The sequence below is a fragment of the Rosa rugosa genome, chromosome 7 (genome assembly GCF_958449725.1).
Source record: "Rosa rugosa chromosome 7, drRosRugo1.1, whole genome shotgun sequence".
In the NCBI taxonomy this organism is placed as follows: Eukaryota; Viridiplantae; Streptophyta; class Magnoliopsida; order Rosales; family Rosaceae; genus Rosa; species Rosa rugosa.
In genome coordinates, this window is record NC_084826.1 from 9,622,699 (window position 1) to 9,645,469 (window position 22,771).

Sequence of the window (22,771 nt, forward strand, 5' to 3'; positions counted from 1 at the left end):
ATGAAAAAAGAGGACTAAACTATCCAGGATTAGGTAGAACCATTGTTTATTTATTTTATTTTATTTATTTATTTTATTAAATCCCTGTCTCCTTGTATATTTGGGCCCAATTCCGCAATACATTTTCTTAAACCGGTTCAGGGCAGGCCCAACTGTGTGATCACTAGGGTTGATCCAATCACTCCCATATAAATAGCCGGCGAATACCATTCGCAGTCCCTTATTGTAGAACCGCCAATACCTAGCCAACCCTCCTCTTTTTCCATCATATTCATGGATCTCAGTTTTGACCTCAGTGATTCTCTCTGATTTGTTTACGAGTTTTTCTTATCTACTACTTGCTTGTTGAGTTTTTGATTGTTTGGTTTTTGAGTTATAGAAAGATTTCAACGAGCATCGGTGATGATTTTCTTTAATTCGTTATCCTTGCACTATGATTGCCCGTGAAGAAAACTATGGGGAATTTGAATCTGAGATGCTGTTTCTTTTTTTTCTTTCTAGTTTTGATTTGATTCATAAGTCCAGTAATATATGAGTTTGTTGTACTCCCATCTCTTTGTTCTTTCTGGATCGATGATGTTAATAAATCTGCGTTATCTATCTGCAACTTCCCAGAATTCATTCTGGGAATTGAAGATACTATCAAGTTACTGAGATCTCATTTCCTTTTCTATATCCTGTTTTTGGATTTGAAATTTTACTTGTAGCCCTATTGCCAACCTGTTTTTGGATTTTGGTTTTAAAAGTGTCTACTGCTGGTAGTGTTTGTATTCCTTGTTTGTGGTGGATGCTTCAATTCCGAGACTAAATTACTAGTCTGCATTAACTCCTTTGATTGTAGCAGCTATACGTTAGGGCATTTGCTTCCAAGTATTTGCGACATGATTTCTAGTAGCCTTTCTCTGGCTTTTTGTGGACAAAAGCTTCGTTAGTGTAAAAATTGAACTAGGTGCTGAAACAACTGAAAAATTGGTTCGCTCTAATCATTAGAAATGTTTGAATAACAATGCAAAGGTTGCAAAAATTATGTTTGAAGATCCCTCGAGTTTGTTACTCTTTGATCTGAATAAATTCTACTTGGTGTAAAGTATAAGCAGTAGTACGAATAAATTCTACTTGGTGTAACGAAAGGTTAGGTTATAGAAGGATGTTCCACAATAAATGAAATTTAGCTTCAATTTCAAATGGGCGAAAATCAGTGAGGATAAGAAAAGTGGCTGGGTTTTTTTTTTTTTTTTTTTAAATAAGGGCCGGTGCGGCTGCTCTCAAGTTTTGATTAATGAAACTACAGAATACATAGGGGGGACATGGTGCCTAAACTCCAGATTACAATAAGCATCATGAGAACTTCCTGAAATAATAACAAGAGTCTCAACTAAAACTTAAATTTTACTCTTTTTTTTTTTTGGCAAGAGGATCAAAGGACTTCACTCCTACTCCCACGGTGACTCGAACCCATCACCTCGATCTTAGGTAGTGGGTGCCCTAAATACTGAGCTAACAGACTAGCTATTTCAACAAAAAGTTAAAAATTTGGCTAATTTGATATAGTTTAGGACTCAAATTTGTCTATATGATAGCTGTATGAAACTCAAATTTGGCTTTTGCTAAAATCTCTAGCTAAATTTAGCTAGGGAAGAGAGAGAAAATAACAAAAAGCTAAACACTCCACGTTCAATTTTTTTAGTTTAGTTAACACTGCTGGAGCAAAAGCTAGAAATTTACTACTTAAATTTAACTTTGAGATGATTTAGCTAAAAAAAATAGCTTTTACTGTTGGAGATGCTCTTAGTGTGCATACCAATGGCATTTGTAAGTACCAGGATATGATGATCATGTCTGCTGATTCTTTTGGTTCAAACTATTGAAAGGTTGCTCAATTTCAAGAACTGTCTCTTTGCCCATGATCGTTAATTGGATTCAACTTGTCACGCTTAAATTTTGATGGCTTGATATTCTAGCAAGTAGCAAAACAAGGCTTCTGTTGGTATTATTTTCCACGATTCGTATGGTTTAATGATTCTTGCTGGTTCTAGGACATTGGTTCCGCTTGCATTGTGGTTGTCGATGGTTTAGGGCATTAGAGATGGTCTTCGGCACGATCTGCATATATATCAATATATGTTGAGTATCAAGTAGAAGGTGATTACATAACCCTCATTGAGTGTAACGAAGGTCATTCTTTAATTCGAAAATCAAATTTTGAGCTCATTCGATCATCCGATAGCATTTCTTTTAGTCATTTTCACATGAAAGCTAACTTATAAAGATTTGTTATTTCGACATGCTGTTTTTATTTTTTTATCAAGATCATTCAAGACCTCAAGTTCATTGCGTCGATGTTCTCTTACATTACTTTCAAACATGTGTTTAGAGAGACAAACTTCGTAGCTGATATTTTTGCAAATTTAGGATGCCTTATTGTTTGACTTCATAAACTACGGATGCCTTCGAGCCTTCCATCTCTTTTAAATTTTAATATACTCTTTTTGTATATATAAAAAAAAAAGATGCTGTTTTTGTTTCTTTGTACAAGTTCAATGCTTTATTAATTTCATGATTTGGATATCAACTATAATATTGAAAGAATATATAATAATAATAGGTTCCCACTCACTCTTCTTTTGTTTTAACCGTTAGAAATGACCAAAGCAAACGCTATTAGGTCCGTCCGTTTGATTAGACCTCTCCACTTAAATTTACTACCATATAATTATTGACCGACCAGACCATATTATTTTGAATTTCTTTCCTTTTCGCAGGTACGCTCCATTTAAATGATTAAATCCCAGCTGAATAATTAAAAAACCCTTATCTGTCTCTGTCTCAATCCCAAAAAGAGCCAAAAATATCTCCCACATCCAGCCTGGTATTTCAAAATTCAAATTTCAAAACCCAAACCCCAACCCCAAATCTCAGCGGTCCATCTCCAATCCCCCCCCCACCATTTTCCCGCTTTTCCATTCCAATCGTACCGTTCCTATCCTTTTATATTACCCCAACCCGTCCCCACCCTCTTCTCTCATTTCACTCCTCTCTCTCTCTCTCTGCGATTCTCTGAGTCGCAAACCCTAACCCCCTCTCTCCATTCTTCAATCTCCGAATTTCGAATCTCACTTAGCCAAGATGCGTGAGATTCTTCACATCCAGGGAGGCCAGTGCGGCAACCAGATCGGAGCCAAGTTCTGGGAGGTGGTCTGCGCCGAGCACGGCATCGACGCCACCGGCAGGTACGAAGGCGACGCCGCGCTTCAGCTTGAGAGGATCAATGTCTACTACAACGAGGCCAGTTGCGGCAGGTTCGTCCCCAGGGCTGTGCTCATGGATCTCGAGCCTGGCACCATGGACAGCGTCAGATCTGGTCCGTACGGTCAGATCTTCAGGCCTGACAACTTCGTCTTCGGCCAGTCCGGCGCCGGAAACAACTGGGCTAAAGGTCACTACACCGAAGGAGCTGAGTTGATCGACTCGGTTCTTGATGTGGTTCGCAAGGAGGCCGAGAACTGTGATTGCCTACAAGGTATTCGATCAAATTCCTCACTCAACTTTTTCTCTCTTTTTGTGGGTTTCTTGTTTGGATTGGTGTGCTTAGGGTTTGGTGGTTTGGATTGTAGGGTTTCAGGTGTGCCATTCGCTTGGAGGAGGAACTGGATCTGGTATGGGGACTCTGTTGATTTCGAAAATCAGGGAGGAATACCCTGACAGGATGATGCTCACTTTCTCTGTGTTTCCGTCACCGAAAGTCTCTGATACGGTGGTTGAGCCCTATAATGCTACCTTGTCTGTGCACCAGCTTGTTGAGAATGCGGATGAGTGTATGGTTCTTGATAACGAAGCTCTCTATGACATTTGCTTCCGCACACTCAAGCTCAGTACCCCAAGCTGTAAGATCCTACTCCGATTCTATTATAATCTTGATTGGGATTCTGATATATGTTTATGTGGCTACAAACTGTGAAGATTTGGAATATGTTTGTGTTGGTATAAACTGTGATATCCTTTGATTATCGAATTGAAATTCTGGTACATGTTTATGTTGGTACAACTGTGCTATCTTTTGATTGTGGAATTAGGTTTCTGGTATATATTTATGTTGGTGCAAACTGTGATATGATTTGATTATTGGATGGCTATTTTATATATGGTTATCTTTGTACAAATTGTGATATCCTTTTATTATTGAATTGGTGTTTGATATATGGTCATGTTGGTACAGACTGATATGCTTTAATTGTTGAATTGGTATTTTGATATATAAACATGTTTATACAAACTTTGATGTCGTTTGATATTCGGATTGGAGTTCTGATTATTGATTATGTTTTGTACAGTTGGAGATTTGAACCATTTGATTTCTGCTACCATGTCTGGTGTGACTTGCTGTTTGAGGTTCCCTGGGCAACTCAACTCTGACCTCAGAAAGTTGGCTGTCAATCTCATTCCATTCCCGCGTCTCCACTTTTTCATGGTGGGTTTTGCTCCTTTGACCTCTCGTGGTTCACAGATGTACAGAGCCTTGACTGTGCCAGAACTCACTCAGCAAATGTGGGATTCTAAGAACATGATGTGCGCAGCTGACCCTCGCCATGGTCGCTATCTCACTGCCTCAGCCATGTTCAGGGGAAAGATGAGCACCAAGGAAGTCGATGATCAAATGAGCAATGTTCAGAACAAGAACTCTTCATACTTTGTGGAGTGGATTCCCCACAATGTCAAGTCCACTGTTTGTGATATCCCACCCACAGGCTTGAAGATGGCTTCAACCTTCATTGGAAACTCAACTTCAATTCAGGAGATGTTCCGTCGTGTGAGTGAGCAGTTCACTGCTATGTTCAGGAGGAAGGCTTTCTTGCATTGGTACACTGGTGAAGGCATGGATGAGATGGAGTTCACAGAGGCTGAAAGCAACATGAATGATCTTGTTTCAGAGTATCAGCAGTACCAGGATGCAACAGCTGAGGAGGATGAGTACTATGAAGAGGAAGAGGAAGAAGAAGCTCAGGAGATGTAAGGTGGTGAGCATCCTGAATTCTGATGTGTGAAGTGATGCTGCAACTTCCTGTTGTTCGTGGGTTGTTCCCAGTAGTAGTAGGTCTTAATATTGTTAAAAACTAAAGTTGGTTTCTGCATTTTGTTCTTATTAGTTCTGTACTTGGGTAAACTCAGATCTGTTATATGGTAATATGAATCATTTTAAAGTAGTAATATGCTCTTTTTAGATGAAATCATCAAATTTTACTGTTTTTAATTGTTCTATTGCTCTTTTCAAGAGACTACAGGTTCAATGGGTTTGCCTTGGGTGCTTGGCATTTTGAGCCTATGAATCCAAGGTAGCGACTTATCTTGGAGGAATATGCCCAAATGGTATAGAGAGGGGCTTCTGAGTGATTTGTTTGGCAATGATGAAATTCCAGTGTGGATTCATTGGTTGTTTGATAATGCATATTGCATCGATTATGTTACTTGAATGAAATTGAGCTGTTCTGTTGACACACCTCTTGTGTTTTTTATGCTCATTTGAGTAGCGTAGGTAATATAGGCTGAACGATTACCTGACCTGCAGCCATCAATGCCCATTTTCCTCTTGTGACTTAAGTGCTGAACAATTACTTGACCTGAAGCTTCTCATCTACCATTTTAATCAAGGCTGTGTCCGGACGGAGCTGAACATGGATGTGATATACAGTTCCGACGATCTAAAGATTACCAGCTAACAGAAGTCCCTTCTTTGGGAAATTTTACAAAAAGATATTGGGATAGTTATTAGAACTACAAAGTACAAAGAGGATGCTGAAAGAGGCTTGGGAACCCTAAAAATGCAAAGAGTGGAGTTTTTTCTTTTTCTTTTTTTTGGACAAATAGAAAGAGTTATTGTTCTTGCACGTAAAGACCAACGACTAAGAGACTGGTCTCTCAGATTAGAACATGCATCTCCATCTTTGTAATATCAAAAACTAGCAAACAGAATATATGGACCTTCGCTGGAATCATGATAGCTCCAAACGGAGCAACCTTGTCATCAGAAATGGATAAATTGATTTCAAACAAAAGCTTGCGTACAATTTAAGCAGTTACCAGCACACCATGAGGAGTTATTTAAAAGAACAGTGGGGTTTCAACCATGAATTTTTCAGTCAGTTCAAAGTGGAATCCCACTGCTCCAACATTAGAAAAACTATGCACCAAACCTACTACATTTTGACAATCTACTGCCATGTTACTACAACTACAAGTAATAACACAAGAAAACCTGAAAATACAAAGCAAAACAAAGGGGGAAAAGAATTACTGATTTACAACGCACAACACACGATGAGCCTTCTACTGCTTTCCATCTTCGATGGATTTATCTACCACTACCTTCATTTTCTTGTACTCGAATTGTTGAGGCTGCATCGCATACTCTTCTGGCACCACCGGACGCCTATTGCCAAAGATTCTCCACAAATACAACACAATGTATGATGCCAATGCTCCACAAGCAACTCCGAGAACCATTGCAGCAACAGCCCTCAATACACAATCCTTTCTCTTCTCAACTGTCACCGATTTCGAGCTCTTAGATAAGGTCTTAGGATCTAGTGGCTCTGAATGCATCCAGTCCGGAACATGCCTTTGCTCGAAGCTCCATGAATATATGGAACAAGTTTGAGAAGAGTTCCTATTCTGCGCGCTTAAGCCCACAAACACTTTCTCGTCCCCCCACAATTTCGACAAGTCAATTGGGTACCACAGCAAAGGATCAGCTGGCCTTAAACCACCCAATTGACTCAATCTCACTTCAACTCTTTTCGAACCCGCTTCATAATCAATCCAAGCATTTGTTCTATCACCACTAGTTAGATTCAATTTGATAGCTGAAGCATTGTTAACTCTAGCTGATAAAGAACTACCCACATCAATCCCCACATGGACCTTACCAACCAAGTAATCATACTTCAACTTAACTGCAACAACCTTCAATTTACTTTTCCCATACCCCATTTCAAGCCCAAAAGAGCTATTACCAAACAGGCTAAGATTCAAACCACTTGGAACTATAACAAAGGCGAAACCATCCCCATTTTCTTTGGACATAGACAGAGTGAAGTGACTGGAAAAAGACACTGATTTCTGAGGCTTACCTTCACCAAGCTTGAGGGGTTTCTTGTACATGACTCGCCCAGAACTTGAGCTCACTGAACTAGTGAGCTGAACTGCACCAGTAACAATCTTGGCATCTCCATACAGAGCAATATTGGTCTCAAAGTTTGGATCTTTACCAAACTTGGTGAGAGAAAATGAGGAATTTGAGTCTGCAGCTGAGGCTCTGAGGATGAAAATGAGCAGGGAAAAAGCGGCTAAGTGAGTGGAAATGGATAATGAGACCATGGCTGAGATGGGTTTGAGCTGAATCTGGGTCAGGGGGTTTCTACTTTCTAGGGGTAGTGGAAGAGAGGCAATTGCATATTAAAGGTGAGTTATTTCTAGGGTATGAAGGGAGGAAAGCAGAGGAGGAAAGTAAAGAATAAGGGGGAGGTTGGGTTGGAGGTTGTGAAAATTAAATAGGTTTACAAGTTCCTGCAAAAAAACTCTGTTCACTTTCTTTCAGTGGTTGCTGACTGGGGGAATATAATAAACGACTTTTGCATTTGGCCACTTATACTTTTGTAAACTTTTTCATGGAGTACCCTGTCTTTTGTGTATTCACAAACCACCCTCCAATCACTCTCATCTTTTCTTTTGTGAAAAATAATAATTGTCGGGGATGTCGGTCAAATCATTTGGGTGACGAAACTTCGTCGATAAATTCTCCTTTTACAATTATAATCTTTAGAAAATAACTAATACCGAACATATTTCAATTATTATTATATAACAAATCAGAATTATGAATTTATCATCTTTTGTCTTTACAAAATTTGTCATCTATCAATATATACACTTCATCTTAATCCATCCAATTGTGCACAAGCAGGGTAATAATCAAGTATCATTAGTCAATACTATCTCTACTAATGAAAACAAGATAAATAGGAGGATAGAGTAGAGGTTGCTCACAAGTCACAAAAATGAAAAATGGGGGAAAAGAACAAATGTGTAAATAAGCAAGAAGTAGAAATGTTTGCACAATTTCTTAAATCTAAAGGGTTGCGGTTGTGAATACAGCAAAGATAATAAACTTTATTACCAAGGAGGCAAGGACAGCTGGGTATACCAGTTTAATATTTGCAAGAGAATCCCACTACCTCTCTTTCAATTTTGGGTTTTGTCTGGACATGAAAAAGCTCTTGTGGGTGAAGAAGGGAGGACTGGGATTTCTGAATTTGTTAAGGGGACCATTGCAATGTCAAGTGTTGATAAACACCAAACAGAGTGGGTTTTGTGCATCGTGTCTACTTTGGCAAAGTTTTCCAGTAAAAAACTAATGTGCGCGTGCCTTTTGAGTTATGTATTCCCCTTGGACAAAACAAAAGGATGCTGCTGCATGGGTTTTACATTAACCTTCATATTCATTAATGAACTCACTGAAAAACAAGAAAACGGGTAATTAACCTTCTTCACATTTGTCCATAGTGTGCATTCCATGTGTTACGTTTTAGGGTGTATGTGTTTATTTTGATAACAGTAGGACAAACAGAAACGACGAGATCTCTAAAGTCTAAAGTCTGAACCTCCCAGACAATCTGTACCTGTTCATCAAAGTGAAAAGCATGATAGATCAGGTAAAAGAAAGACCAGAATTATGCAATGTGTTTGTTAAAGCATTTGTGGTAAAGTTTGCTTTCACGAAATATATGTTTGAAAAAAAAATGTTGGTAACCTTGAGCTAAAGCATTTGTGGTAAAGTTTGTTTTGATTTGTTAACCAACCACACCAATTACTGCAAGGCGCTCATCGGTCATGTTGGGTTATTTATAGACAAAATTTTGGTCGCAATGAATCAGGAAAAAATATTAAGGGAGAGAACTCGGATCAAAGAGAGTGTAATTGAGTCAATGTCAACGTAAAATGAGAGAAATACTCCTCAATTTCATAGAAAGTTGAATGAATCTATGTGCGTAACATAACAATGTGTTTGGTTAAAGTAACACAATAGAAATCGCATAACAATATATTTAGTTAAAATGACACAATAGAAATCGACACAAATTTAGGGCTGATAAAATTTATTACAATACTTTGGAGGAGGGTCTTTTTGATAAAAGGAATGCTTTGAAGGGTGTTTTCTTCTGTCTTGTTTTTGGTCCTTAATTGCAAAATGGCATGATATGTGTACGTTGTTGTTGGTAGGGTATGCATTTACCATATGTAATGGTGCTGGGTATGAAGCAGGCTTGCAGTTATATCGATAATGACCATATGGAATTGGTTAAATGAAATCAGCATTTTCAAGTTTTGCGTTTCAGACAATTCTGGGTCAAGTCAGAGTCTGTGTGACCTGTACTTGTTCTATTGAATTGAATTCGATGGCCGTGCTCTCAATTACTCATTTACTCTCCAATGCCATGATTCGTGATCTTGGTACTTAACTCATGTTATGAACTTATGATTCGTGATCTAGAACCACATATATAATGCAAGCATTAAAGCGAGACAAGGAGGTGAGATGAAGTAAATAGAAGAAAAGATAGTTCATAAGGTTTGCTTTATTTTTGGGGAAAAACTCACCAACGGTGTCTGGACACTTAGGGGACTTTCAGAATGATACCTGAACTTACAAAGTTATTAATGTGATACCTGGACTCATTTTTTCGTATCAACGTCGTACCTATGACCAATTTCGGTAACGGCTCCGTGACGGAAATTGGTCATAGGTACGATGTTGATACGAAAAAATGAGTCCAGGTATCACATTGATAACTTTGTAAGTTCAGGTATCATTCTGAAAGTCCCCTAAGTGTCCAGACACCGTTGGTGAATTTTTCCCTTATTTTTGTTACAGACAACTTATTTGGTCCCCCTATGAATTGTGCCATCTTTACCCAAGACAAATTCAAAAGCCAGCCTAATAACCGAAAAGCTCAAGGATGTTGCATTCACACTCGATCCACAATCCGGATGCTTGGCCAAATTCAGTAGGTAATTTGGGGATACATGGAATCTAATTAATTTTTTTTTTTTTGATGCAGTGAGTGATAGCAGAGGAGCAAACTCTCTAACACTCCAATTTATTAAGCCAAAAAAAAAATGCGAATGACAATGGAGGGGGACCTAACCAAAACCTCCAGAATAAACAAGCAAAACAAACAAGTCAACGAAACCTAAACTGTGGAAGACCCAAAACATCACTCTCATAGAACGACAAGAGAAATGGAGGAGGCATATCCCACCATACTTGCTCCGACAAAGATGTTCCATGATTAGCTAGAGCATATGCTGCCTTATTATTCCCTTCTCTAAATATGTGAGAAGATTCGAAGTTCATATGTGAGATCCTACATAAGCAATTTAACCAACGTACTCGGAGTTGCCAAGGCACAAGAGAAGGAGAGCGAATATAATCCAATACAGTAGATGAATCTACCTCTAGCCATATATGTTTCCAATCACGAAGCCAAGCAATCTCTATAGCCGTAATGACTGCCATTATTTCTGCCGCAATAGAACTAGGAGTATCCAGGTTCGAAGCAAAAGCACCAATAAACTGATCTTTATAATCACGAAAGACAGCTCCAAATCCTCCAATACCCTCTTCATGTTTCCAAGCACCGTCAGAATTAATCTTGATCCACCCAATAATGGGGGGATGCCAATTAACCTCAACCACTCTAGGAGTACATCGCGGTCTACAACAAGCACCAAAACTTTTCAAGATACGTAGATCTTGAATTGTATTATGCATATGACTTGTTGCCAGTCGACTAGCTCCTTGGATATGCCCTGAGATTAGGCGACAAACTCCAAGAACTGAAAATTCCCTGCTCTCAAATCATATTTGATTTCTAGCATGCCAAATATACCACAAAATAGTGGTGAAGCATATTAACCAAAGTTCTTGAAGCTGGGGACTCCTCTCCATATCCATACCCAAATTAAATACTTCATGAATTGTAGTAGGAGCTATGCCAATTTCAAAAATAGAGATGAAATGATTCCATATTGAAGCAGCAAAAGAACAATGAAGAAAAATATGGTTTAGAGTTTCAGTACAGTGACCACAAAAGTCACAATGAGATGCCAAAGCCATCCTCGTCGTTGTAAAAGCTCATCTGAAATTACTCTACCCCGCAAAACCTTCCAAGCGTGCAAAGACATTAGAGGCAAAATAAATTTAGACCATCAATGCTTACCCCATGGCACCATAGGAGAAGGTCGTCTCATAAAGGAAAAAGCATCCTTAGCAATAGGCTCTCCAGTAGAAGAAGACTGCCAAACCATTTTGTCCTCCATCATCGGATCCATTACAATGGAAACTTATCTAATCAAATCACACAACATCGGAAAATTAATTTGCAAGAGAGGAGGAAAAGCCCAAGATCCATTATCAGTGTAATCTGAGACCAAGGAAGGATTATCGTTCAAAGCACCATGATCACCAAACAATTCAATGAGAGGTCTACTGTCACACCCCGAATTTTGAATAAAGGATTCAAATCCGGAACATGACTAATAACAATACAAATAACGTTCTGAATTTTTCTCTCAGAAACAACCACTAGTTACACCTCTTGATATTACATAAACCAAATCCTCAAGCTACTTATTACAGCACACTCTCACCAAATCAAATAGTAAAACTCAAATGAGTATAATTCTCCTCACAAAACAAATGCTGTAAATCTAATACTAATACTCTAAACCGCACGATCACTGCTCTGATTCTCCTGACCTGTGAGATTACCCGCTACACAATTTGAATAGTGTACCGGGAATTGCAACAACACAAAACCCGGTAAGCTTTTGACAGCCCGTATGAGTAAACAAGAAAGAACTGTTGATTTATTCAATTATATTTATTATAACTCAAGTAAACAATCAACACAGTCACACGGTAACTCCAAAAATCACATAAACATAAAAGCAAATATATTCTCGATACTCTCTTTTAAAACTCAACATTTGACTGATCACAACCAACAACTATTGCAACATTAATATGTGAAATAACATTAAAGCAAAGCATGCTTGATTCTCTTTTCACTAACACCTTCACATATTAACAATATATCACAGATAGATATTTGATCAGGATAATATAAGCACACTTCTCTTTTTAGTGAATTTTCGGATTAACTGGTAACAAATCACAAATCCACGTACTAGGGTATGTCTACTATACCCAAAATACGGGTAAGCCAGGTTGACTGGTAACAAATCACAAATCCACGTACTAGGGTATGTCTACTATACCCAAAGCACGGGTAAGCCATAGCATACAGAGGACAAATCCAAAGTATGTATACTCAAGGAGAACACCTCTTTCCTAAGAGTATAATAGTGCACTATCTATAGGGACTAGGGCCCAGGCTTAACGTCTCATAACACCAAAACACATTTACCAGTAATTCATTTAAGCACGGGGTTGTAGAAATCACTCGGCTTCACAATTGTACTTCTCAGACATAATCAAATTCACAAAATACAATCTTTATGATTTATAGATCGTATATATGTATATGTACACTCACATAAAGAGACATATTATTTCAAGATAAATCTTTATTTCTTAAAATAATTTCCACATAATCACAAGTGGGCATATAAAATAGCTTTCACACCACATGATCAACATTTCATTATTCAACAATTAAAATGCGAGATTAATAGCTTGAATAATATCCAATCCATTCTCAATCATTTCATCACACCAATCACACATCAACCAATATATATATTCCACGTAAATATATATATACGGAATCATCCGCTCAGGGATGACCACTAATACCAACTATAGTTCAAGCATAAAAACCGTGAAATTCATTTGTACAATAAAATTATTTTACTTACCTATGGACCGTAGTTGATCAAGTCCATATGACTTAAAACAAATATTTATTCCACAAATATTTTCACACAATTGCGATGAAAATAAAGTAATTAAATTTATTCGGTTCGTAATATGAACCACGTGAGGTTTACTCACCTCTAATCCAACTGCGTCTTCTTAACAGCTAAAACAACAATTTTCCCGAATTGTCCGCCAAATCAATCCGTCGATAACCTGGAGCTAAGTCTGGTTTGGCCTAGATCGTCCTAGATCAAGCTTGGAAGTCGGATTATTCATGGGGATGATCAGGGGGAAGAGGAGATCACGAAAATGGGAAGGATCGGCCCGTGCAACGCCGGCGTCGACGTTTTCCGGCCGGGTCGGTTTCGCTTGCCTGGGTGTCTTCGATCCAGCTTTCGGGGCAGCGGCGGGCCAAGACGACACCGGAGGGCGTCTGGGCGTGGAGCGGCGATCACGGTGGTGTCCGGGTCCGGGTCCGGGGCTGGAGGACGCCGGAGGAGGGCCGTTCGGCCGGGTCGGGTCGAGCGGTTCGGCCGTGTGGGAGAGGAGAGAGAACGGAGGGTTTCGGGGACTGTTTAGCAAAAATTAGATTTTTTTCGTCCTTAATAAAAAAATCAGAAATTTTTCCTATTTATAGAAAATTCCCAAATTTCAAATATTCATAACTTATTCATACGAACTCCGAATATTGTGTTCCACATATGCACGAGATCGTATCGACGAGCTCTACAACTTTCATGAAGGAAGTTTTCCCAAATTCCGTATGTATAAAAAGTCAATTTCCACGAGCCCCTAAATAACGTTCGATTTCGAAAATAAAATCGTTCGAACTAATTCTACAACTTTTCCAAGCTTCGTACTCACTCCTACTATCGTGAAATCATTTCTAAAAATCCACGGAATTTAATTTGGATTTTCCGGGGTATTACATCTACCCAAGAAGTTGTCCCTCCAAAAATAAATATTAACACCAGGACCAATCAACCACAGAGTATTTTCTTGGACTACACCCCAAAACTTACGCACTCCAGGCCATATAGAAGATGGAGCATAAGAACGTCGTCGTGAAAATTGATTTCTAATAAAGGAACAACCTTCAGATGAGGCTTGAGCAAGAGGGACCTAATAAGTTCTTTGTTAGGAAGCACATGAAGAGGTGTGTGGGAGCTCTAGAGGTGAATTCTCACAAATACGCCAACAAAAGGGTTAAATCTCTACTTAAAAGAGTTTTTTAACTTTCTGTGTTCGATGGAGTCTTTTATGTTGTTTTGTGGGACCACAAAACATAATGTTGTTTGTGATGACGTTGGAATCTTTCGGTGAAACTTAATGGCAGATGTTAAAGAGATTCGAAGCGGTATTAGTGCTTTGTATATATAAATTATAATTAGAAGAAAATGATTATAGAGTTTGATGCCAAGATGTGATCAATCATTATTATTATTTTTTTTTTTTATGGAAATAGGTTAGCCCTTTCATTAAAATTCAGCAAGCAGTACAAAAACGAAACACCCCTATGGGGTCGACAGAAAGAATCGTTTCTTAGAACCTCATGGAACCCTATTCTAGTAGAATAACATCCCAAAAAATTCCGAGTACACCTTTTAGGAAATCCACGCACCCTTATGTGCCCCGGTGGACTAAGGATATGAGCCTCGGTGGACTAATCTGCAAACTTAGAGCAGTTTTAGTAATGCTATCCATTTTTTAGTTCAATTTTAGCAAAGTAGCTAGTAAATTATTTTGGTTATCCACTTTCAAAATATCAGTTTTTTATATTTTAACTAGTTTTAAATTCATATTATTCATTGACTAAAGAAAAAATAGTTTAAATTGTTTATAAATTACATAGAATAACTTAAAAAGAATTTTTTAAAATTAACAAAAATAATTGAGAGTCTTATCTCATTCTCTATATTTAGGAGCGAAATAGCTAAAAGTTAAAATGGAGAACCACTTAGAGCATGTTTAGCAGACTCTCTATTTTGGCACCTTAGCTATTTTAGAGAGCATTTTTAGCTTTTTATCTATTTTAGCAGCTTCACCAGACTCCTAAGTGGTTTTCCATTATAACTTTTAACTATCTCGCTTCTAAATATAGAGAGTGAGATGAGACTCTTTATAATTTAAAACTTTCTTTTTAAGTTATTTTATGTAATTTATAAATACATTTAAACTATTTAATCTTCATTTAAAAAATAAAATAAATTCAAAACTAGCTAAAATATAGAGTACTGATGCAGACATATTTCTAAAGTGACTAGCTAAAATGACTTTTTAGCTACTTTGGCCAAAATTTGAGTCAAAAATAGCTAGCATTGCTAAAGATACTTTTATGATATGATTCGGAGCTAAACATGCTCCCAAAATAACTAATGAGCAGCTAAAATAGAGAGTTTGATAAACATACTCTTAGAAGAAAATTCAATATATGTCATAATTAAACATGTAGAATGAGAAAGCACCAGAATGCAAAAGCCAACTATGTTTTTTCCTTACCATTGCTACATTCAAATATTCAATTGTGCTTGTTATGGGTAGTAGCATAATAGTTTTTGTATGAATACTGTGGACCTGTATTGTTGAATAGTACACTATAGGAAAAAACCAAATTAATTTTTATCATAAAGAACATTATCAAAATAATTTCATGTGCTACATAACATCAGCATTGTAATCCATTTCGGATTTGAATTTGCTCACCATAAGATTTTAGGTGGTGATACCACCACTCAATACTATGCTGCCACATGTAGTGATCCATAATAATAGTTAACCATAGTTAATAGGAAAGAGAAAAAGAATTTAATGAATATTCAAACTCCTATATTCTAATATTTTATTATATTAACCAGCCTTAAATCGTCATCAGCCTCAACACATTCAGCCACCATCATCTTCTTCAACCTCCATCTTCTACCTCATCGCAGGCATCAATTCCTCATTGTTTCTACTAAAGAATAAGGAACGAGACTAAGTGCGGATCATGAGAGGGAGAGAGAGAGAGGGACACAAGCATGTATAGTGGTTCACCTTGCCCTTGAGGCAAGGCTACGTCCACTTAGATATTTTACTATGTAGTGAGGCCAAGTAGCCTTTGATAGTGATACAAGTGAGGGGATCATGGATCCATCCCTTCTAAGAAGGGGAGGACTTTCCTTTATAGCTAAGGGAAGTCCCCATCTATTCTATATTTCCGATGTGGGATACAATGTACATATTGCTTCTCTTGAAGCCTCTTGGGGAGCATGGGAGGGTGACCTCCCAACTAGATACCGGCCGACCTCCACCATGACAAAGTAGCTCGGGTGTCGGCCTACCGGATGCATGCCATAGGCGGGGCTAGCCATGTCGTGGGGCCCACCTATGAGGTCGTTGATTATGCTTGGCGGTATGTAATATATGTGGTATGTACACTCATCATCTCCTAAATTATCGTATATGGGTCGCCAATCAATCTACTTTATCCTTATTACTCTTCATCTCCTCTCATCCTTTTACATCATCCACGTATTCGCAGCTAAAAAGGAAAAAAACACTCGCTAAATTACCATCTTAAATCAGCCATGAATTTTCACAAGCTCCTCTATTAATCTAGCCTACAAAACTTTTAGTAGATTTTTATTGTGAAAATCTGGCAGATAGACTATCAAAACAAGTGATAGCTGATAAGACCAAGATTTATATGGCTGATGTGATTATACGTACAAAAAGTCTCCAGTTAATTTAATATCTCTTCAGGCATTTTCTCGAAATCTATGATTTTTCTCTGATATACCCCCGCCGGCGAGATATCCGGCAAGAATAGGAATTATACATGGTACTCTCTCGATATCACATAGGTATTTTCGATGCGATTATACATGGTTTCTCCAATATCCTTGTTTTCTTTTTTCTTTTTGGCTGAAAATTTATGATGAGGTAAACAAGATAAACATGGTAGAATACTAGAATCAGAGGAGACGGAGAGGAAGAATGGAGGTGAAAGGGGAAGAACTGGGAAGAATGAAGGAGAAAAAAGAAAACAAAAAAAGTAATAGTTTAAGTTAACCTCAGTTAACTACCTATTAAATAACTCAAATTACACGTGGCAATCTATTAAGAAGTGGTGATACCACCACTTTGGTTAAGATGGTGAGCAAATCTGGATCCTCAACTGTGTCATATGGCAATTAAACATTCGTACTACTAATTAAAAATTTGAACATGTGTCTATCATTAATTAATTATACACCAACACGAGGCATCCTAATAAGTGAGACTATGATATAAAATTTTGAAATAGAGTAGTATGCATAATTTTATGCTCAAACTCTCAGATGTTATGGGCAAGCTATCAATATTTACACACACAAAACTTGATATAATGTTAAAGAAAACATAACCATAAACACCAGAAACACAAATAACAGAGATTATGTCTATCTCTAATACCTCGTAGAGCAACATGTTGTATTGCTTTATTTTAATTTTCTCTGATATCTTAAAGAAATTAACATGTATCTGAAAACAAAAAAAAATATTTTTATTCAAAGTTGGGATCAACAACGAGTTGATTCTCAAATGAGTTTGATTCTGATTTTTGCTATTTTGTTGCACTAATATTCTTACCCTTGCTAAGTGCTAACACATTCGCCAAAATACTTATATTTGATTCGCCAAAATACTTATATTTGATCATCACAAGTTAGATCAAAGGATTTTCTTGTGTCCAAAATATCACGTAAAGATTATTAGAAAAACAAAAATCTTCCATCACATTTTATGTATGGAACTTATGATCATGTTTATAAAATTAAACTGATCGAATTATGAAATGTCGTATTCTTCGATGGAAGTAGAAAATTAGAAACACGTGTGGTTCTGTGACATATTGCCCTTGTGGCTAGATTTTGATGCTAAATGGTTTCATGACATTATACAGCAATAAGGTAAATCATATGGTTCAGCTCAAAAGTAGAATCATTTTTCCGTGTCTTTTGAAAAGTGTGAGATATGTAATATTTTTTTTTAAAAAAAACCAAAATTATTTTACATTCTTTAACTTTACATCTAAATCATTTGTGCCCTTGAATTTCTAACTTGATCTTATGTGCCCCTATATTCTTCAATTTGATCGGTTATAGTCAATTCTTAACTAATCAATCAATTTCTTCCTATAACGTTGCTCACTCAAACTAGTTTTTGACCTTCAATCATGCAAGAAACACATCAATTATATGGTCAAGGCTAAAAATTGACTCTAAGTGGACTTGCATCATCACCAACTTATGAAGAAATTGATGAATTAGTTTACTAAGAGCATCTTGACTAGCCTTTTTGTTAAAGTAAAAAGTCATTTTGACTAGCCTTTTCTAAAATACTTCTACATCATTTCTCTCTATTTTAGTTGTTTTGAATTTATATTATTTATTGAATGAAGAAAAAATCATTTAAATATATTTATAGTTTACACATAATAACCTATAAGAAATAAATTAATTTAAACACACCACAAGAAACCCTAGGGTTTACCAGAGTGCGGCGGCTAGAGCTTCTCCGGTTGCAGACGGTTCTAGCGACGGCAAGGCTTGTCGCGGGTTAGGGCAACCTAGGGCGTGGTCGTGTGTTTGGACGGCCAATCCAATCTTTGATTGAAGGCGGAGATGTGTCTGTGAGTGGCGTCGGGGAGCAGAGTCGATCTGCCAGTTTGACGTGATCGACGTGATATAGATTGAGGTTAGCGCGACGGTGTGGTCGTGTCAGTGGCTGGGCTGTCTGTGTTTGGCGCTTGGTCAGATTTGGTGTCAGCGGGGAAGGCTCTGATCGACTCGAGTTTGAGCAAATTGGGAGAGATTGGTTGTTGCTGATCTGATCTATTGAGCGTGTTGCGGTGGTAGACTGGTTTGCTTGGATACAGAAGGGCGGTTATGGCCCTTTGGAGAAGACGGCCGTGGGAACTTATAACGGTGGTGGTGTTGCTCAGAGCGGTTTCCTGGGCTTGGGGTTCTGGGTATGATTCTAAGCTTGGGCTAGCTGGGTCTAGTTCATGGGCTATCAAGGAGGGTGCCTTGTGCCACCCTCACTTGTTATTTAGTGACTTGGGCAGGCCCCGCCTAAGAGTTTTAGACCTACTTGGGCATGTTTGGGGCTACCTATGGTCTTCAAGTGCCAATCTATTCAGATCATGACTTCTTCGAGAGTTGGTAACTATCTTGGATGTGATTGATGTATTTCAAGCGGCTTATGGATAAGAAGGTGCTCCTATTTGTTGGCTAGGAAGTGGCTTTTTGTTGGTACCACAATTGCGTGATTGGCTAATAGGAGGCTAGTGAAAAAATTTGCCCTAGAAGACATAGAGTTTTTTTGTTTATAAGTTCGCTAATTATAGCGAGCTTATCATTGACTTGTAATGAGTTTGCTTAGCTTAGATTAGGGTTTCCGTATTTTCTTACTAGTAATCTTTTTGTACTTGCAGCTAGACTCTAGCCATTGCCTGAATGCCGGCTATTGATCCTAATGATATCAATTTCTATTCAAAAACAAAAAAAAAACTACAAGAAATGTTTTAAATTAACAAAAATAATAGTCTCATCTCGCTCTGTATATTTAACATTGAGATAACTAAAAATTAAAATGAATGGCCACTTATTAGGAGTGTGGTACAATTGCTAAAACTGATAAAAAAACTAAACATACTCTACAAAATAGTTAAGGAGTCAAGATAGAGAGTCTGGTAAAGATGCTCTAATGACTATGATTGATGATATTGGAAAGTATAATGGCATATTTGATCAAATTAAAAGTTTGGGGACATAAACGATTTTAGGTGTAAAGTTTAAGGAGGTAAAATGAATTTAACTTTTAATAAATACACACACATTTATAAGTGTGTGCGCATGTGCTGCAAGAATCTATGTGCCTACTTATTAATAAAATTTTGAGAAATTTTTTGTTTTTTTGGACGAAACAAAATTATGAGCATTTGATCTTATTGACATAGATATATAGTGTTATATATGACCCGTAGTCGAAGGTAAAATTGTTTGGATAATGATTCTTCTTTGTTGTACTGTAAGGAATGGGTCAATATGTGTAAGTTTGGTCTATATGAAATTATGAATGAAATCAAGGCGCCTTTTGCTAGAAAGAAAAGAAAAGAATTATATCAACACAATGTAAGAAGTATCTGAAGTATTCTAACCACTAAAGAATTGTAGGAAAAATTCGAGCAGCCACAATAATTTTAGAGGACAGAATTGTGAGAAGGTGAAGTATACTGCAACCAAGGGCTGCTTTCTAGAGCGTTGCTCGATTCCATATATGGTTCCTGCAACAAGGAAGCTACGGTGTTTTGCTGTATGTAATGCAATATGGTGCATTTGGACTGAAAGGAACAGGCTACGATATGATAATTGCAATTTTAATTGGGAAAATCGTCCAAACAGTGTCTGAACTTTTCCAGACTATTAATTTTCATACCTATACTTTGAAAAATGTCATAATGGTACCTGAAGTTTTGGCCCCGACCCAATTTCCATACCTGGCAACTGTAAAAATGTTAACTCCGTTAACTTTTGAGGGGTAAAATTGGAAGTTTTTTTTTTTTTTTGGAGTTGACCCCTTCTTTCCCTCTCTTGGTCGCACGACCTCTCTTCTCTCTCTCTCTCTCTCTCTCTCTCCCTCTCTCTGCGCGCAATGCCACGGCTGGATACCTCGATCTCCGGCCATTGGATTTCGATACCGCCGCCACCAAATGATGCAGCTTGGAACGGCGAACAAAGCCTGAGCCCTAGCACCACCCTCCACCCCTTCCAGCCTTCACACGTGCACCTCAAAGTCGCTGCCCACTGTTCCCAGATCTTCTTCCTATTTCCGGTTACCATCTTGCCATTCCGCCATCACCACTTGACTCAGAATTCGCCGGAGATCAGAACCGAGAAGCCCCGCTGCCAACCCGAAGCTGGACGATGCCGTATGGGTCATCGCCGGAGCTGGAAGCTCCCCAACTCTTCAATCTCCAATCTTCCGTCCAAATTGAACACCATCACCATGAACAAAACTGCTTCAATTCTAGATGTGAAGACGGGTTAATCACCTACAACGTCTTCCACTGCTTCTATGGCCCGGTCAAGTTCATAGCAGCTGTCCAATCCGTCAAGGTTTCGTTCTGGCCAGTATTGGGTACTGCTCTGGCTTTCCAAATCGTGTTTTTATTGGTTGTTCTTGTTGCTGGGATGTTCTTGTTCTTGGTGGTTAAGGATTTAATGCATTGAGTCAGAGTGCGAATTTGATCCAGGGAATGCGAGGGGTGGCCTTGTCTTTGATGGTGTTTTTGGGGGGCGTTGATAGTGATGCCATGCGCGAGCTCCTCCGGTGCGGCATCGATCTCCTCCACACCGCCTCCCAGGCCTCCCACCACTGGACGAGTTCCGGCGATCGAGAGAGCTTTCTCTTTGATCTAGAGCTTTCTCTTTGAACTCTTCTTCTGCAATTTTAGTTTCAAGATTTACATTGCTCGATTCAGTGCCTGGGTCCAAGAAGAGTTCTATCAAGCCTAATTTTCTAGGCTTTTGTCTTTCATTTTCCATGTTTCTCTAGCAAGAAAATGATTTTGTTCTTGGAGAATTTTGTGTATACAGATTTGATGATTGAGTATGAGCATTGGTAGAACTTTTATTTGTTTTTGTGCATGATTAAAAGGATATTGGGATTCTCTGGGCCAGCTCCCATTGCCATTGAATCAGACCAGCAGCTTAGAGCATTGTATTCCAGAAGGCCTTATAGTCTTGAAATGTCCAGCTTGATTTCTACAGAGTTTTTGAAGATTGGGTTTGAGGTGGAGAAGAAGGTGAAAGAAGGAGATGGGATGGACTGGAAAGTCTCAAATTCTCAATCCCAAAACACACCCCAAATTAGTTTTCTTGAATATTTCAGATCTGACAAAACCCAGATTGAAATGGAAAATATGATCGATGAAGAAGATAAGATTTTATTTTCAAGCTTTGAACAAAATCTTTAGCTGGAATTTGGGAAATGAAAAAAGATGATCGATGAAGAAGAAGTACGAAAGAAGAACTGATAAGCTGGTGTTTTTAAACTAAATACATGAAGTACCGGTTTTACCCCTCAAAAGTTAACGGAGTTAACGTTTTTACTGTTGCCAGGTATGGAAATTGGGTCGGGGCCAAAACTTCAGGTACCATTATGACATTTTTCAAAGTATAGGTATGAAAATTAATAGTCTGGAAAAGTTCAGACACTGTTTGGACGAATTTCCCATTTTAATTTGCTCAGATTTAAGCATTTTTTCATGTTCTCTCTCAAAGATTCCGCTTCAATCTATATCTCTCCCTCCACTGGCTATTTGGGGACACTGCCGATATTTAACTTTTTGGGTCTTTCTCCCGATCGTATCAAGGCTCCAAAGTCTATTCCGGTTTAATGGCAACCTCCCCCTTTTGGATGGTTGAAAGTGAATATATACGTTTCTTTTAAAAGCGTCCATGAAGCAGGCTTTGGCGGGGTCTTGAGGGACGCTGAAGGCTTATTTAGCGGAGCGTATGCTCATAACGTCTCAGTTCAAAGTGCAGTGGGAGGCGGAAATTTTAGCGGCCATTGAAGCTTTAACTGTTTGAAACGGATTAACATTTGGCTTGAAACGGATTCGGCCCTTGTAGTAAACTACTCTAAATCACCGAACTTGATCCCTTGGAGGTTGAGGGTGGCATGGTTTAACTGTTTGCATTATATTTCTTCCATGCAATTTAAGGCGCATATATATATATATATATATATATACTAGTCTGCAATCACATGCAGAGCATGTGTACGAAAAGTTTTCATTTTTTTTTTAAA

General features: G+C 38.1%; 2 protein-coding genes, 1 long non-coding RNA gene and 2 other non-coding genes across 5 annotated transcripts in view; 3 read left to right on the plus strand and 2 right to left on the minus strand.

Annotated features, from left to right (window-relative positions):
- The first annotated feature begins 390 nt into the window (after window positions 1-390).
- On the plus strand, window positions 391-481 carry LOC133724007 (small nucleolar RNA snoR26). Its single transcript, XR_009853426.1, has one exon. It is a non-coding gene; the product is annotated as a small nucleolar RNA snoR26 (small nucleolar RNA).
- An 83-nt stretch (window positions 482-564) lies between these two features.
- Window positions 565-662, plus strand: LOC133724008 (small nucleolar RNA snoR27). The gene has a single exon (XR_009853427.1). It is a non-coding gene; the product is annotated as a small nucleolar RNA snoR27 (small nucleolar RNA).
- A 2,358-nt stretch (window positions 663-3,020) lies between these two features.
- On the plus strand, window positions 3,021-5,225 carry LOC133723638 (tubulin beta-1 chain-like). Its single transcript, XM_062150529.1, has 3 exons — window positions 3,021-3,520; window positions 3,615-3,884; window positions 4,332-5,225. The coding sequence occupies exons 1-3, from the start codon at window positions 3,127-3,129 to the stop codon at window positions 5,009-5,011; spliced, it is 1,344 nt and encodes a 447-aa protein (XP_062006513.1). The 5' UTR covers window positions 3,021-3,126; the 3' UTR covers window positions 5,012-5,225.
- Window positions 5,226-5,984: 759 nt separating this feature from the next.
- Window positions 5,985-7,593, minus strand: LOC133723639 (L-type lectin-domain containing receptor kinase VIII.2-like). Its single transcript, XM_062150530.1, has one exon. The coding sequence runs from the start codon at window positions 7,369-7,371 to the stop codon at window positions 6,322-6,324; it is 1,050 nt and encodes a 349-aa protein (XP_062006514.1). The 5' UTR covers window positions 7,372-7,593; the 3' UTR covers window positions 5,985-6,321.
- A 3,953-nt stretch (window positions 7,594-11,546) lies between these two features.
- Window positions 11,547-22,771, minus strand: part of LOC133723459 (uncharacterized) — a 52,035-nt gene continuing 40,810 nt past the window's right edge. The window contains exon 4 of the long non-coding RNA XR_009853050.1: window positions 11,547-11,827. This is a non-coding gene — a long non-coding RNA (uncharacterized LOC133723459). The remainder of the gene's footprint in view (window positions 11,828-22,771) is intronic.

What these genes read in the sequence shown, in the direction of transcription:
- LOC133723638 (XM_062150529.1), top strand. Translation starts at nt 3,127, where the DNA reads ATGCGTGAGATTCTTCACATCCAGGGAGGCCAGTGCGGCAACCAGATC. An exon ending in GAACTGTGATTGCCTACAAG is followed by an intron (nt 3,521 to 3,614) that starts GTATTCGATCAA and finishes TTTGGATTGTAG; the next exon opens with GGTTTCAGGTGTGCCATTCG. An exon ending in CAAGCTCAGTACCCCAAGCT is followed by an intron (nt 3,885 to 4,331) that starts GTAAGATCCTAC and finishes TGTTTTGTACAG; the next exon opens with TTGGAGATTTGAACCATTTG.
- LOC133723639 (XM_062150530.1), bottom strand. Translation starts at nt 7,371, where the DNA reads ATGGTCTCATTATCCATTTCCACTCACTTAGCCGCTTTTTCCCTGCTC.